Below are 17,530 nucleotides of genomic sequence, written 5' to 3' on the forward strand. Positions count from 1 at the left end.
CATATAAAAGGTATAATTGAGATTCACTCTTTAATTTGGCAACATTGCAAGTTGTAAGGGATTTCCACCCTCATGTCATTTGCACTTGCCTTTTACACCCTCACTGTTTGGGGTTGTTCTGATTTCATGTGAGTCTCTCTGACTGTACAGCCTGCAGTTTTTCAGTCCCTTGAGACTCCTTTACAAGTTTTATAAGGTGACTTTGCCTGGAATTCTGGTCAATTTGTCCTAGTGGAGATGTTTGGTGAGTCTTGTCGATATTAATATTACAGGGTAATGTTCTAGTACTCTATTCACCAAATAGCTCCATACCATGCATCTTGTACTTTCTTTAAGATTCTTCTTGTAGTGGCTGCTTTCTAGAAGTTTCTCTCCTGCTTCTATAGTGATGATTTTCTATCCCTCCTTTCCACTTTATCTTCCAACTGCTGTTAATGACCAATATTACTTCCAGATTTTCTGACTTAGTGAGCAATGTAGATAATAACTTGATATTGGCTGACATTGTGTCACAAAGGATTTTGACATTATTAAATATCATAACTACAAACGCAGTGGTTACTAACCACGCAAGTAAATGCTCATGGGAATGATGAAGTCACAGGCAGGAAAAGGGTGGAAGACAAGAGGAGGCTTAATCTCGGGTTTAAAATCTATAAGTGGTGTTATGCAAAGCATACCCCCCCCCCCCCCCGCACCCCCAAGAGACCTTTGTATTAGTGCTGACGTCCTGGGGTACATATTGTTGGTCAAATCATTTACAAGCATCCGACCTATTCGGGTCTATAGTTTTTTTTAATGCCTTTTAATTGAGACTGGTATCTGAGGTAGGCTGGACTGAAAGTGAACCAGTTTTGTGGTGGATCTTGGGCCCTCATGGAAAGGCAATTTTTAAGCTAGACGAGTTTCTGTAACTCGGTTTACTCAAAAGAAGTTACGTCCGTTCCGTAAAATGCCAGGAGTGACATCAAATGCCTCATGAGCCCTCACATTTACTTCACTGGACATCATATCAAACAGGGAGCCTTAATCATATGATATGGGCGTTGACCCCAAATGCTATCACAGAAAAGGTTTCCTATGACATGTGACCCTGAAGGCTTAAGAGGAATTGTTTTAAAAATAGCAGAGGGTGGCAGCTCATGCATTGATTGTTGTGCAAAGGATGGACTTTTGTAGAGAGGGGTAGGAAGTTATTTGTTAATTCATATCTATTTAAAATGCCCAGTTCTGTGTTCAAATGGGAGGACAGACACTAAACGATTTTTATTCTTAGGGCGCATTTCATTTTTCCTCGTTACTGCTCTCACTCTCGTGTTTTGATTCCCTCCTTTTCTATCCAAGTCCATCGATGGGTAGTAAAAAAAGTTTTAATGTGGTAATATTAACTAAGAGGACAGATGGCATTTGAGACAGAGTGAAAACAGCCACAAGGGAAATAGAGGAAAGTCGAGGCGAAATGTTGTCATTCCTGTGGATCCCACGATTCTGACACAGAAGCAAATCCATCTCCCGGTACCAGGGCAGACTCTTCCCGTGGACCAAATTCCAGCGCGACTCGACAATTACTTCTCTTTTTTTAATTGTTTTTTTAGCAAAGGGCAGATGAAGGGAGAAAGGGAAATGTCGAGGCAACGATTCTTCCCAACAAACCTTTCCCCCAGGAGAATGACACAATACGTCACCAGATAGACAAATGTCAATTCATGACAATAAGAGTCCTAATGGATGCCTTTGGATGCCTCAGCCAGAGGGATTTGCCTCCTTAGTTAGCATTCTTTTTTTCTGCAGGGAATCATGACTGCGTTGCGATTCCGCATACCATTACTCCGCAAGTCGGAACAACGACTTGCGGAGGGGGGCGCTGTATGTTGGAATAGTATAATTTACTATTCCAACTCCAGTCTGTGCGGACAGTAGGGAAGGTGTTGCATTTTAAATCCAACACCTTCCCCTCCCCCCCCCCCCCCCCCCGCAAGTCATTGTTCCGACTTGCGGAGTAATGGTATGCGGAATCACAACGCGGTCGTTGTTTTAATGGGAAAATACACATCCATGGCGCACCGCTAGAAGGGGTAAGGGAGTTTGATGACCTTGGAGTGTGGCTGATGCATCAATGCGCTCCCTCTCATGGTCGGCGCAACCCCAGAAAAGTAAGGTGCTGCATAGGGCCGTGGATGTCCTGAGGGCATTAAAATCTTCTACTTATCATCCCTTCTCACCCATGCTGCAGATATATCATGTTAAAGCAGCCAGTGAAGTCCTATATGGTTCCGATGTGTGGGGTGCTGGTAATGTCTCACAGCTGGTAGCAACAGAAAACAGACATATGTGTTCCCTTACTGGCCTTTTTCAAAATGCCTCACTGATTCCTATACGATTGTACTTGGCACTGCAGAGCGTCTCAGACATTGCTAACCTCAAACTCCTATATTTGGAGAGGTTTTGTTCACCGGAAGACTTGAGCCAGTACTCGCAAACGCTCCAGGAACTGATAGATCTTGACCCTGGAGTTAGAACTCCCAGATTAAAATCTGTGAAGACCTGGCTAACCAATCTAGACTTGAGTGGGCTCTGGAATAATCCATCTTCTTGTAATAAGGGGTTGGTGGTCAATCTGAAGAACAGTTATTAGGCATTTGTTAATAACACCCACCAATTGACATATTGTTTAGGAAGCTTAACCCAAAATTTCTTATGCATAAAATGTGTACGTCACAATTTCTTGATAACATTAAGCCCGCTGAAGCAAAAACCATATATCTGAAATTCCAATATGGAATTTTACCTGTGAATAAACACAGATGTACTTGGAGTGTGAAGCCGAGATTATCTCCAAAAAGGACTTGCTGCACATCTCAGTCTGAAACATTTGTACATTTTAAGTTCTTTTGCTCAGCATATGCAGGCATTGGGAGATCTTGGTTGGTCCCGGCAGGTCAAATGTGAGGTGTGAGAAACTTTGCCACTGCTCTCACGATTCTAACTGCAGGAAGCCCGATCTATATGTGTTCTCAGTAGCCAAATATCTGTACAAAGCTTGGAGGCTTCGGCACAAGCATAATGTGGTGTAACTGTCCTCATTAGAGGCTCGCTGCCGCAGAAGCAAGTGTACGCTGAGGTCCTTTTTGACTGCATGAAGTTTGAGATGACCATTATGAACCGCTGCCACATCTAACACATTATTACTCTGTGCCTTTGGCTGTTATGATATTGCTGTGTTTGAGCTTGTAGAATTGTAAACAGTTAGGCTGATGTCTTGATGCAATGATTTGGCTGCTGTGTGGCTGGTTGTAAGTTATGTTGTTTTAAACATGACAAGTTTTTAACTTTTTGTTGCACTTTTAGCATATTTTAATGAATTGATTAATCAAGATTTGTGCACATGTACTGCATTGAATTGCCCAATGATTTTATTTTGATTACTGTGTTTTTATAATGATCTTTTATGGCCTTGATTGGTCAAAATAAAGTTTAAAACTATCAAGTGCCTACTTAAGATGGCCCCAGGAAGAAAAAAAACAAAAATGAATGAATCCTTGACAATATTATAATTCCTGATTGAAGATTGAGATTTAGGTTAAGCAGGTTAGACCGGCTCCAGCCTCCCTCTGAAACCAAGAAAGAAGGGGGCAATGAGCATGACAAAAAATAAGAAACACATATGTTGAAATGCATCTTCCTCTCGCGATTGCCTCCTTTAATTAAGTTTCAAACAGGAACTGACATCACAGAACACTCCTACTGCATCTTGGATCGGGAACATGGATTAGAGTTCTTTCAGACACTTTTTTTCTCATAAGAATCAAGGCTTCTGACGAACGACAAGTTTGACATTCCTTGCTCATTGTCATCTTCTGTGACATTCCTTCTCTCCAATCTGACTATCCATCCGGACTAATTCCTCCATCTGATCTCAGAACATCACACTGGGTGCACAGAATCGCAGGATTGGATTTATGGTGGCCCAGGATCAACTATGTAAGATGTATGCCAATGATACCCAGATCCTTTTGGGCCTCTGTGACAGTTATAGCAATATTGGTACCATCTTAGCATGCCTCATCTCTATAATAGCGTGGGTGTCAAACTATCTAGACTTTAATGTAGAGCAAACTGATCCCGACAGAGACCTCTCCCACACCATCAGTCATTATTTGACTAGCATTTTGAATCTCTAAACATAAAAATTTGGGATTTAATCATCTCCCATCCCTTGGATCCATGATTTGTCATGGAGACCTGGGTCAATATATTCTCCAACCCAGACAATGCTGTGACCAGCCATCCCAGCTACCAAATCATGAAAGTAAATAGACTTCTTAAAATATGAGGAGGAATCACCCTAATTCTCCACTTTACAGTCTTTGGCACGACCCTCAAGGTTGGCTCCTATGATTGGATGGTGTATGGTTTTTTAGATTTCATATCAACTTTCACTTTCGCCTCCATGGCACTTCGATCTACAGACCCAGGGAATCTAAAAAGAACTTTAGACACAAACCTCTGTAATGTATCTCTCTTATTATTTTCAAAAACTACTATTTCTTAATCGTAGGAGACATTTAATATCATCAGAACGATAGCTCCAATGAAGACTCTATCAATTGGCTTGACACCCTCAAAGTGGTTGGCCTCTCCCTGAAGCTTGCCAGCTCTACTCACCAAAATGGACATATATTTAGTAATATAACAGACCTTAAGACTGACACTCCCTTTCCCATGACCTTATAACCTTCCATTTTGCTATTATCCATGAAATATATAAAACAACACAGACTGAAAGAGATACTAAATAACCCTCCTCTAGGCAAGGAGACTGAGATTGCATTTGGAGCTGAAAGTTTTAGCCAGTGAATTATCAATACTGTCAACTTTATCGATCCCATTAGAGAGTTCCCCCTCATTCAAAATCCCCTCTGCCAAATGGTACACAAACAAATTAGGAGATCTTGAATGGGATTCCAAATCTTGGAGCATTCCCGGAGATGCTCTTACCTAGTAACTGGCGCATGCAAAGCTTCATTGAAGAACTATCACTGGCATATCCGATGGACTTGTTGAGATTTTTTGTAAACTGTATCAACACTAGTATGAGAAATATTGCAATTATTATTAATTTTTCACAAGCTACTGCCAGCTCACAACCCATCATCCCTCGCAGCAACTTTGCTCTGCACTTTAAAGATTCTTTCACTATAAAAGCAATCAAATTTGTGCAAACTTTGACTTACAACCCCCAATGATACTCTGCTTGTTTTCCTGCGTCTACCTACTGTGGCAAGTCCATGCCCAAATTCACCTCGGTCAACACAGACACTGCCTGCAAAACGATGTGCCGCATTAAATCTGGTTTGCCATACAATCCCTGCCCACATTTTGAAGGATACAAAAAGTGAAGGGTAGAATGCTTGAATTAATCTCATCCACTGCTAATTTCCTCAGTATGCATCCCATTCTATCGTTCACTTGCACACCATGCCAGCTCAGTTTGAACTCAGGCACATGAACATCAGTATTGACCCTCCTCCAATTTAAACAGTCCATTATGAACTGCCAGGCAAGGTCTTCCCTGAACTGGAAATCAAGCAACCCAAGACGGGTTTTGCCCTGATTGGGATGCTTCATTCAAGTGTAGCTTAGTTCCAATGATATAGTGATCATGGTTCCCATATCTCGGCATAATGTGTAATACATAGGGTGTCGCACTGAGGTATGCAAAAAAGTGACCGGTGGAATGCTTGAATTAATCTCAGCCACTGGTAAATACCCAGGCTGCATCCCAGTCCATCATTATTTTGCACACCTTATCACCTCCGTTTGAACCCAGACAAATGCACATTATTCTTGACTCTCCTCCAATTAGAACATTCCGCCTCAAACTGCCAGGCGCATTGAAAAATGATTGACTGGAATGTGGCCCGAGCGATTGCCAGTGGATGTCAGGTTCGGTACTCTTTCTTCTAACCTTTAGGTGTGAAGATGTTTCCCGGTTCCGGGTCTTGAGGGTTCTGGTGTGTCCGTGGTAGAGGCGAACCTTTCCGGTAGCCATTGTGTTGCTGACAATTCAACATCAGGGCAGGCAGTGCCTTCCCGAAGGAGTCCCCAAAAAGAAAAATCCCTGAAGGAAAAAACCTATGATGAAAGCGGTGACTCCAGAATCCAGGCAACTGGACACATCAACGATGGTAGTCAGCAAGGCGACGACAGCCCTGAGAAGGAGCGAACCATGGAAGAAGGAGCCCACTGAAATGAATACCAAACTGGAGCAAGTGTTACTCAGAGAAGCGAATAGATGTAAACAGGAGCAAAGAGTCCCCAACAGGAGCGAAGAGACCCCAACAGGAACGAAGAGTGTTGCGACGCAAGAAAGATTAGAATTCCAGCCCCTTAAATACCCAAGGACAGGAAGTGATGTAATATCAAAGGAGAGCCACAATCTTGGTTTGGGATGGGAAAGGAAAAAAGGTTAGAAAAAAACCACCATCTTGACATGGTTAAGAAAAACCACACCCAAGGCATTCTGGGCACCGTACAGAGGAATTATAGGAGAAAGAACACAAAAAAGATGGCCCCTAAACCATGACTGTAGGCAACTTAAGAAGGACTCCCACAGATTCAGGTAAGTCTACCCAGGCGGTCCCCCCATCCAGGCACTAACCATGCCCAACCCTGCCCAACCTCTGAATACAAACAAGACAAAGTGCTTCAGGGTGGTATGGTTGTTGGCAGGCTGCCGCCTACATTGGCGGGATGCACCAAAGGAGATAAATGCTGCAGGGTGCATATTTGCACCCAAAAAGAAATGGGGGCCGCCGTACTGAGCTGCGGCATGCCCGGTGTCCAGGAATAGGTGCCGCAGGTCAGGCCATGACCCGTGGGGGTGTGGTGAGAGGGGCCGCCAGTAGGGTCACAGCCCACGGCGTAACAGGTAATGAAATTAATTCAAGCATTCCATCTATCACCTTGTTCTTGTTGCAGTTGATGTCCTAAGCATGATGGGTATGCTCAGATGTGCCTCCGGTGCTCATGTGCCATAGGGCACAAGCTACACCCTACTGAATTTGCCAAAGTACATCAAAACCAGGCTGGAGTTGTTTATGGGCCCTTCTAGAAGGGGCCTCTCCTGGTAGTTGAGGATGGACTGCTCCCATGAGGAACAGGTTTAGTACTGATTTGCATGCAGTAAGCCTTTGTCTAGAGTGACATGGTGGATGAAAAAGGATGGACTGGAATGCGGCCCAAACGATTTCCATTGGCTGAGATTAAATCAAGCATTCCATTCATGACCTTGCCGTTGTTGTGGTACATTACATATTTGCCCTATGTCCAAGTTAATAAAGGTCCACACTGACATCCCTCTTCGACATCTTGTTTGCCACAGCCAAACTCCCACTTGGATGGAAGCTTGCTAACATACCTCCCTTACTGAAAACTCCCTCCGCAAACTCTCAGATGCTTCTTAACTACAGACCCACATCTTTGCTGCCCTCTCATGCAAAAGTGCTGGAAAAAATGATCAATGCACAATTTTCTAACTACTTAGAAATGCACAACCTTCTTGATCCCTAGCAATCTGGCTTCAGAGTAGCCCACAGTTAAGAGGCTGCTTTGTTGACAGCAACAGGTGACATGTTTAGTATCGATACAGTTTCTCTTGCCATTCTGCTCAAACACATGCAGGAACTAGACATTTACCTAGATGCTCTGAAGTGGTTCAGATCTTTGTTGTCCAACAGATCCCAGACAGTCTTTAACCCTTCACATCACTCAGACACTACTACCAGGGCAATGTTTGGAGTTCCTCAAGGTTCCTCCTTAAACCCAGCACTATTTAGTATACACATGACCTCCCCTGCAGGAATTATTGGGTCTTACAGGTTTGAAATAGGCTCCTATGCTGAAGAGATACAGTTGAATATCTCCATATTAGACAAACCTCCACAAATCCCACAGCCAAACTCCCACTTGGATGGAAGCTTGCTAACATACTTCCCTTACTGAAAACTCCCTCCGCAGACTCTCAGATGCTTCTTAACTACAGACCCACATCTTTGCTGCCCTCTCATGCAAAAGTGCTGGAAAAAAGGATCAATGCACAATTTTCTAACAGGCCAGCTTTAATTCTTGCACATCCCAAATCATTATTTGGATGTAGGCTAATTGCTTCAAACTAAATGGCTACAAAAGGAGGTGATCCTTTTTGGAAATTGCAAATCCTGTCGGCCGGAAAGCTGATGGCCTAAAGAGTTAGGAAACATTCCTCAGCTTTCTAACTCCACCAGGGATTTAGGCATAATTCTAAACACAAATCTCTCAATGGTGGATCAAGTCACCTCTGTGTCAGCATCTTGCTTTGGCATCCTGAAAATGTTTGATCCGGTGTTTAACAAGGGTCCCCACTGACCCATGCAAGACAGTAATTCACATCTTGATCACCATTTGCAAGCTACCATTCACTGGGTATTAAACATAGAATTGCCCTAATTCAAACTATTTTCTCTAAAGGTATTTGTGCTGCTTGGCAGCATATTTTAATATGGCTCAACTTGACATGACAAGGTTGCCCGCTGTGCAGTACTTGGCTAGCCAATGGTCACAGTCCAGATCAAAGCATCCGTTTTCTCTATAACATTAAAGCAATGGACGGTCTTACTCTTATCTATCCCAGGGCTTTACCTTTGCTCCAGTTTAGAGACTTCTGTGGTCCAGAGCTGAACCTAAACTTGCCCCGATATGGTGCTGTACCCAGCATGGTGGAAACTTTGGGGCAGACACTGGATTCTTTTTATGGAATCTGTTGCCCTCTCTGAGTACATTCTAATGTTTGTGATTTAAAGAGACTGAAAAAGTGCTGCCTTAGTCTGAAACAAATGTAAACTTTTGTAATTATTATTTTTGGATCTCTGATGCCTGCTCCCATTTCTAACAGCAGGGGTCATATGCAGGGGCGGGCCTTAACACATTGATTGAAAGTCAGATGCACACAGAGGGGCAGCTGGATGAGACACTGGTGCTGCCATGGAATGCAGGAAGCCTTCAGGGGCCCGGGGGTACATAGATGGGAGGTGATGGAAGACCGAGGTCCTGCAGGGGGGCATTTAGAGGTATTACAGAGAGTGGTATACTGCCACATAGAAGAGCTAGAGGAAGGGTGGGGTTACATATGGTCCAGCAAGGCAGACAGGGAAACCCAAGGGGCTGCAGTGGACGAGGGGTTCATAGAAGGTCAGTAGAGGTGGGCCAGGATAACAAACAAAGACTGCAGGGGCACAGGTGTGCACATAAATCTGCCGGAAGGTGACCAAGAGGAAATACAGGGAAGGCAAGTGACACATAAGGGCGGCAGCCGAGAGCACACCAGTCCAGGGTACAGAGGCGTTGCTGCGGGAGTACACGAGTCATTGCAGCCGCGGCCTGCCTCTTGACGCCGGCAGGCTCTCGCCTCTCAAAGTGCCCGAGTGTGGCAATGAGGTATCTCCTAGTTAAGCTGCTAAATGCTATTACAAATTTGCTTTCAGCGGTGTGCAGGATCATGAACATCTTCTGAGCTGCCTACCCTGCGTTACAGCTGAGAGCAGTCTGTCTGCTCACTGACAGTTTTTAGCTGCGTTAGTAGTTGCACTAACTCATTTAGGGTCCAAGGGGTGAGAGCCACTGTGGTGCAATGTAGCTTCTCTCAACTCCGCGCCAAGCATCACTAAGTGAGCGGAGCCTGTAGTGTAGCTCTGTGCCAGGCTGCTGCTGGTGTGATCTGTTCGCACCAGCGGGGCTGGGCAGGTAGCAGGCAGTGCGCCAGACCCATCAGCTAATCATTTTTATAGGGATGATCAGGCTGAAGTTTTTTTAAAATAATACAGCCTGGCTATGACCTCTGTGTGCCTCAGCCTTACTCTCCTGGAGACTTTTAGTTTTCCTCGTCTTCATTGCATGATTTTGCTCGCCAGAAAGTGTCACTTATAGTCCTAGAATTGTCATTCATAATTACACTAAATATGAAACCTTGGCAGGTATATGCTTCCAGCAAACATTATTTTTGCATGGTAGTGAAACTACTTCCAAGAAAGACTGACCTTTGATGGCTGCAATTAGCTTGTAGAATTTCCACTCCTGTGCTAGTGATACACAGCACAATCCTGAACACAAATTCACAAATCCTTCCAATCAATTTTTCCATCCTATAGGCACATCTAAAGATACTCCAGAAAACTTGGTTCTGCAGATCAAGTCCAGGGTAAAGAATCTATGATCATCACCATATTTCAAACGAACCATATTTCGAAGGGCACAGCAGAGAGATTTGCACGTGAGGAATAACAGTAAAAAGATGGATTTTTCATTAATTTACAGTTTAGGTGAATTTACATAAACTGATTTTTGCAGATTTAGGTAGCTAAGCTTAGGAATTTTTGCGAGCTGTATAAAGATTCCGGATCTATTCAAAATTAGGAAATCTACAAAGAATAGATTTACAACTTTCAAAAATACCATTGTGAATAGTTCCTTAAAGAAGCAGCACTGCCAATGAATGTTTCAAAACATTGCAGGCACTTGGAGATGGGCATCGAGGCGTTTCAATACTGTTCATGTTGCACATTTTCTTTCAGATAAGTTGCATAATTCTAGAAATAGGATGTACACCAAAGTAGAATTATGATTTACATAAAATAAACTTAAGTCAAAGCATTTGACGCTCAGGCACCAAACAGGAAATACATTTTTTTGAAAATGTCCAGCTCTGGTGTTTTTTCATGCCATGAGTTATTTTCCATTTTACATCACTTCAGCGGCTGAAAATGAATGTGACATGCTGCCATTCCACATCCAACCTCTAAGGTTCCTATTATAAGAACTAGCAAGACTCCAGCTTCAATAGAACAGGATGTTCCAAAAATCCTTCTTTTAAAGCCTCTTCTTAGCAAAAGGAATGCAGTCACTCTGCCTCGCTTGCAGCCAATTTATCTGGAAACAAATCTGTTTGACAATATTCTAGAACAACTCTTCTAAAAGTGTTGTATTTGTATTTTAGCCATCTCAGATCTATGCAAGTGAGAGACAAAAAATGGATATGATTTCAATTTCTCATGTGTTTAATAATATATTGGTAAAATGTAATCCTCTCAATCTTTTCTTTCATGTTCCTAAGATGAAAAAATAAATATTGGAAGATTTCTCACCAAGATACATGGTATTTTGTCTTTTTTATCTTATTAGTGCTTCGAATGAGGATAAAAGAGGTGAAGATTGAGAATGGCGATCGCAAACTAATTGCCGCGCAGAAGAAGAAGAAAGTTCTGAAAGCAGGGAAACTGAAGCGGAAAGAATTTCGGAGGCTTGTGCTGTACATCAAGAATGCCGCGGGATGCCCATGCCCTCAACTGGACAACCTGAGCGGCAGCTTCCTGATCATGGGGCGCAAAGTTGATGGACGGCTTTTGCTCACGGCAATCTATAAATGGGACAAAAAGAGCAAAGAGATGAAGTATGCGGTGAACTTTATGTTCTCATACCCATGCTCGGACACAGTCTCCCACAGCGCTGGAGGGCTCTTGGGATCCTTTCGCTAAGCACTTTTTCCCAGATAAAACTATGTCTTCCTCTCCATGACCAAATGTGCTTCCTCTCTAAATATTAGTCCATACCAGCGCAATATAGCATATATGAGCTACATACGCCCAAATGCTGTTCCTTCTGTTCTACTCAATGCCACCAAAATGTAGATGGTCTTGAAAGGCCTGCTGGACAAAATGGCGGCAGCTTGAGATTCAATCGTGCCATGATAAATACGTTTTTTTCATAGCAATGACAAAAGACTAGCAAATAATTGCAAGAACACAGGCAATAACCGAAAGGCCTGCCACTAGTTCATTTATTTTTGGTAAGTGGCAAAGTTTTAGATATGCAAAGTGGCAGGTAAATAAAGGATCAATTTTGTTCTGCGATTGCTGAAATGTAACAGGTTTGCAAGAAATAAAAAAAATAACCTACTTGATCGCATACTTTAACTGAAGAAAATAATTATTTTGTGAAATGTTGGCCATAGGTTAAATTTGCTACAAAGAAATCCGGAAACAGTGGAACAAGGTCTGGTCTGTAGGGAGACGTTTCAGATGTCAGAACCAGTACAGACGAGGTTAAACCTCGACAACAAAACCATGCAATTTTATAAATGTCTGATACAGTGACAAACTATACAAAAGCAAACTGCAGATCACTGTATTAAAGTGAATAGCCCATGTGAAGAATGATTTGTTTTTTATAGCTTGTGGCTCACAAAGTTGATCTAATCCTGATCAAATATCAAATATATAACCAGTAGAAGAAGAGCGGGATAGCCATTTCATGGCTAAAGTTTGGTGGCAAGCCCTGCTCTATTCATTGAAAATATTCTTCAAAAAGTGACTATTTTTCTTTTCTTTTCTGTTTGCATGGAAAATCTAAGGGAAGGGGAGGTAAGTGCAAAAGTGCCTTTTTTGGAAAGGAGGGAATGGGGACAAATAGGAATGAAATGTGTAGGATTACATTTTTACTGTGCACTGTTTAATTTTCAGATGTTTCTGATTCATTTACTTTGTTTCTTAAAAGTAGATAAAGGTGAAAAAGTTAGTTTTTAAGGTTTGTAAGAAGTTTGCAAGTGCCTGCCTGTTATAGCTGACACGATGATTGTTGTCCATATCTTCTTATTTTATAAAATGGTTTGGCTTCTGCATTAAATTCATGTCAGTCAAATGTACTGTTTCCAGATCAGGGAAACGGATTTGATAGATGTGGTCTCTGATGGTGCCGGATTCAATTTCATTTCACAAGAAACATCATGAGTATGTGTGAAGAGTAGAAAAGGGCTACCACATGCGTTATTCCTAGGTAGTACATTGAAATTGTTGAAAATAAGCATTATCTTTGCAGAATGGCCATATTTCACACCTGAAAATGGGTTACCAAGTGATCAGTTTCAAAAGCACACCATTAGAAATCTGAGCATGAGGCTTACATTGAAAAAAAACACAATAATCGAGATATTTTCAAATGCTGTCCATAAAAGGCGAGCTGTGATTTGCTGCTGCAAACCAGTTGTTTCAATTCTGAAGCATAGGCTCATCCATGTGCCTCCAAAAAAACATACACTGACAGTGTTATCTGCATTAATCTATGGAGGTGGACACTTAGGAGCAATTACAAGTTATGTTCAAATATTTATTTTTAAAGTGTCTTGAGAATATTTGTGCTCTTGGCAAAATATCTTGTCATGATCCAAAATGTCCACGCAGTGAGCACAATCCTAGTTTTCTGTCATGTCACCGAAAGTTGATGGTTGTAAACTATTTTGCTCATGGCCATTAGTACCCACGATTCAGTGACTGAAGAGGAATACAAATAGCTGGACCAGGCCCAATCTTCATTGTGTGCAAGAGATCCAATTTCTCCTTCAAGAAGATGACCTCTCATGTCCCCAACAACTTATCATAAAAACGCTCTACACTGCCTCAAAACCTGCCCCTTTACACGGGTGCTGGCCTCTTTAATCCCACATTAACAAAGCGCTATGCCCGCCTTCTCAAACTACGTTTAGCCTGACAAATTGACACATCACGGTTTCCTCAAATCCAGGTCCATGCTTGTTTCTCAGTATGGCATCCCTATCACTATATCATATTACATTTTCTGTAAGCTTCTATCAGTTGTCTCCAGCCCACACTTTAATGTCAACAACCACATAAAGACTGTGTCTGGATACCAGCATCTAGGCTCACTTCTGTGAGACTTCCCTTGTGCATGTGCAATGCAACATTCATGCAATAGTCCCTGGGTTTATCTATTTCCTGGAGGGTGGAAGAGGCATCATCATCTCGCACAAATCTCTGTCCCAATGCAAAGAGATGTGGCTTTCGCTCTCGGAGGCTAATGTGTGAAACGTAACCATGTTATCTGAAGAAAATAAAGTAAGTGTAGAGGAAGATAGGCATTAGAAAGGCAGTGAGTCCAAATATCATATTGGCATAAGAGAGGTAATACATTTTCAGTCTTGCATAAATGACGACACGTTGAACTTACAAAGGCTGACATGGATGAAATGGTAAGGTAGGAGAGGACTAGAACATGCTTCATTCTAGAATTTACATTTTGTGCCTCTATGTCAGTCTGTGGATTTTGGTTTCTAATGCTCAAGTCCTACTTGGCAATTCTATGAAACCTTCAGAGTTAGGGGAAAGATTCTTTCTAGGTAGAATGCAATTTCTAAAATGATCTTGAAGTATGGTCGCCGTTGACTTTTACTAAAACAATATGTTAGATTTCACAAAGAGTTATGTTAACTTTTCTCACATAACCATGAACCTCTGAATTGACTTTACAAAATATGGAATTCTGGGAACAAAGTGCTATGATTAGAAGCATGTAAAGTTCTATATGGTCATCTACCTTAACTCTTCCTTGAGGGTTTGTGAAAAGATTATATAACCAGGAACCCTAGAAAACGCTATGCTGAAATGTGTCATAATCCTTAGTCATTTTTAATCATTTCAATTATAGAGTGTTGTGCGTATCAACAAAAATATGTGCGCTAGCAAATAGGCTACATAGGGACCCAATTCAGACTTTTTTGCGCACCTACATTCAAGTCAAGTGTGCAAAAGACAACATTTAAAAGAGAAATATTCCGAATGAAAACACTTCCATATGTACTGCTTTCAACTGCAGCAGTAAAGTTTTCACGGGGATTAACAGGGACTGAAACCTCACAAAATCGATGTGGCTGTAAAACGAAAGGATTTGGCCACTGGGAACATTATTTTTCCATTAGTAACAAGAAGTAGGAATAATGAGCTAGCTGATCTAACCCCGTTTTCTACACTAGTTCTAGACAACAAAACTACTGGCTACTCTGAAAACCAGCGTATGGCCCATGACTGCACAACGGTTTTGTGGCTACACACAGGAAAAAAGACACACACGTAAAGAACAGATAAGTAACCTAAACAAGGATGTATCTTGTGTGAGTACAATTTTGAATAAATCTGTTCCCTCATGATGTGGATAAAGTGAAGGGTTCATTTGGGTGTCCAAGTGCTGATGACGTTCTCATAATCAAAGTAATGCGCATGCTCACTGGGTGAAGGCATGCATGGTGTGACCCTACGATTCCAATTTCATAGAACAAGGACTATCCCTTTCTTATCCATTCTTTCACTGGGTTTATCCTCATCTGGGCACCTCTGTGTACCTCCACGTGTCTTTGTTTTTTCCCCACCATAAACTCTTAGAACCAGACTACAGATTATGCAGTCCTGTTCATCTGCATTCCTGCACTCAGAGGTACAGACATTGCGGACGTCAGTCTTTTAGGATGCTGGATCAGCAGTCATTGTGGCTTGTGAACTCACAAACGGAGAACTGATTCCCATTGGATTTTCCACATTTCCGGCAAGTGGAAAAAGAAAAATTGCAATGAATTAACATGCACAGCTTTTTACTCCTTTTTTTGCCCTCATCCGAATAACAAAGCAACTCTCAAGCGGGTCCTTCATGTTCATCACGTGCCGCAGTTCTACTCTGCTTCTCATATTTATGTGCTGCCCAGCACTAGTGCCCCTATCTATGATCCCTTGAGCAGTGTGTCGCTGTTGTAGGGAAAGTAGGAATATCTTAACATGTCTCATGGTCTCAGTGGTTGAAGCAAAAAACTGTCGCAACACATAACCTGCATCAATAAAACAGCATTAAGGAAAGTACAATCATTATTGTTGTAGATGATTTAAGAGATACGTTTTGTACACAGTATAATTTACAGACCTTTGAAATATGTTGGATTGAGATACAATGTAGTCTTTGGTGATTTAAAGTACGTTTTTAGAAATTATTAAGTAAGATAAAATCAAATGTTTGTTAATTTTTCAAATTTAGAAAAAAGAAAATGATGCGCACATGTGCGCTGCAACAAAATACGGGAACCAAAACTGGCCTGAACATGTAGGCTTTTTGAATTTATTTTAAATAATGTTAGATTTGGGTAAAAGCAATAGGCTAGGGCTCATGTTATCTCCGCCTAGAGGTGATGACGTAATCAATGGTCACTATTTGTTGCTGCATTTTACGACTTCAGTTCATCTGAAACTTCGCGAGACACAAGAAGGCAACAGTTCTTAAAAGACCTAGCCTGAAGCAGATGGACTGAAGGCAGGATAATTACAATCTAATGCTTTGTGAATGATAATGTATTCAGGAACTTTCAATACCAATATGAAAAATAGTTAAGGAATGAATGACACATCAGTACACTTAAAGCTGACTGTTAATGAAAGTAAGATCCTATTTTCTATTACAGAGATTGATTTTGATGGAAGAATTTTAATTTACATGAGTTAAAGTTTTCTGACAATTTGACTATTATCAACTTATTTGTTCAAGACAAAGAGAAAACGTAAGCAATAATTTGTGATGCCTTTTTGCTTGTCTGGGGCAGGCAGCTTCATCATTTCTTATCCTCATTTCATCCATGAATATAGTTGAAAATCGTGTTTATGAAATTCAACATATTTCAGTAAGGAAGCAGTAAAATATGAATATTTTATGCACAAAATATATTTGGGAATGTGCTATTGGCTGATTTCAAGGGTACTATGGTTTTGTACTGCTTGATGCATTTCAAACTCCAGTTAGAAGACATGTACATTGTTTAATTATTAACATTTATTCCTGAAAAAGACTTGTAAACCTAAGTTTTTTTGTATTTAATATGTGAGTTTTTGAATCTCATGATATTGTAAATGGGACTATAACATGATTTTTGAAGGGTCTTTTTAAGGCATTTTAACATTCAAGAAGTTAAAATTAAATCCATGTTTTTGACTTCTTTAACAAATTCTGCAGCTTGCCAAAAATCTAGCTACTATAGCTGAAACCTACTTTAAAAAAAAATAGAATGGATATTGGAAACATGGAGAGTGACATAAGTCATGTTGCATCCTAGTTGCTTAATTAATATTTGAATAGCCCTTTATACACCCAAAAGTGTTATCTTTAAAGAGTTAAGCGACCCCATCTTTTCTCTCCAACGCTCCAACGCTTTCCAAAGTACAGCACAATTTAGTGTTCCCAGCCTCATCAGGGTAATGCGAGCAGTGCCTTCCTCCTGGAACAAGATGTTCTCCCAGCGTACAACCACACGCATGCATGCACACACACAGAACAACAAAGCTCCAAATGCCTTACCATAAAGCAGAATGTCTGTTGTGGACACAATGTAAGCACTCCAATCCCACCATTCCTTTTCAAGTATAACTCTTCTTTGAAATTTGCCTTCTCCGCTGGTTCAGGACCACTAACGAATGCCTTCCATCTCCAAGAAGGACATTTCCTGCATAACACACTACGATAGAAAATAAGAGAACAAAAAGATTTTGAGCTTGGAGTATAAATATTTTGGCCACTAATTTTAGAAGCCACAGGACGCCATGGTTTTGAACACTTTATATTGAGCGTAAACTCTACGTTCAGGGCTGTAATGTACACAATTGTGTATATAGTTGATAAT

The 17,530-nt window shown here is 41.3% G+C and overlaps 1 protein-coding gene across 1 annotated transcript in view; it reads left to right on the forward strand.

Annotated features, from left to right (window-relative positions):
- SFRP5 (secreted frizzled related protein 5) overlaps positions 1–15,911 on the forward strand; it is a 120,862-nt gene extending 104,951 nt beyond the window's left edge. The window contains exon 3 of the mRNA XM_085606349.1: positions 11,215–15,911. Within this exon, the coding sequence (XP_085462475.1) occupies positions 11,215–11,567 (353 nt within the window). The 3' untranslated portion in view covers positions 11,568–15,911. The remainder of the gene's footprint in view (positions 1–11,214) is intronic.
- Positions 15,912–17,530: the final 1,619 nt, after the last annotated feature.

The sequence above is a fragment of the Triturus cristatus genome, chromosome 1_2 (genome assembly GCF_964204655.1).
Source record: "Triturus cristatus chromosome 1_2, aTriCri1.1, whole genome shotgun sequence".
Taxonomy (NCBI): domain Eukaryota; kingdom Metazoa; phylum Chordata; class Amphibia; order Caudata; family Salamandridae; genus Triturus; species Triturus cristatus.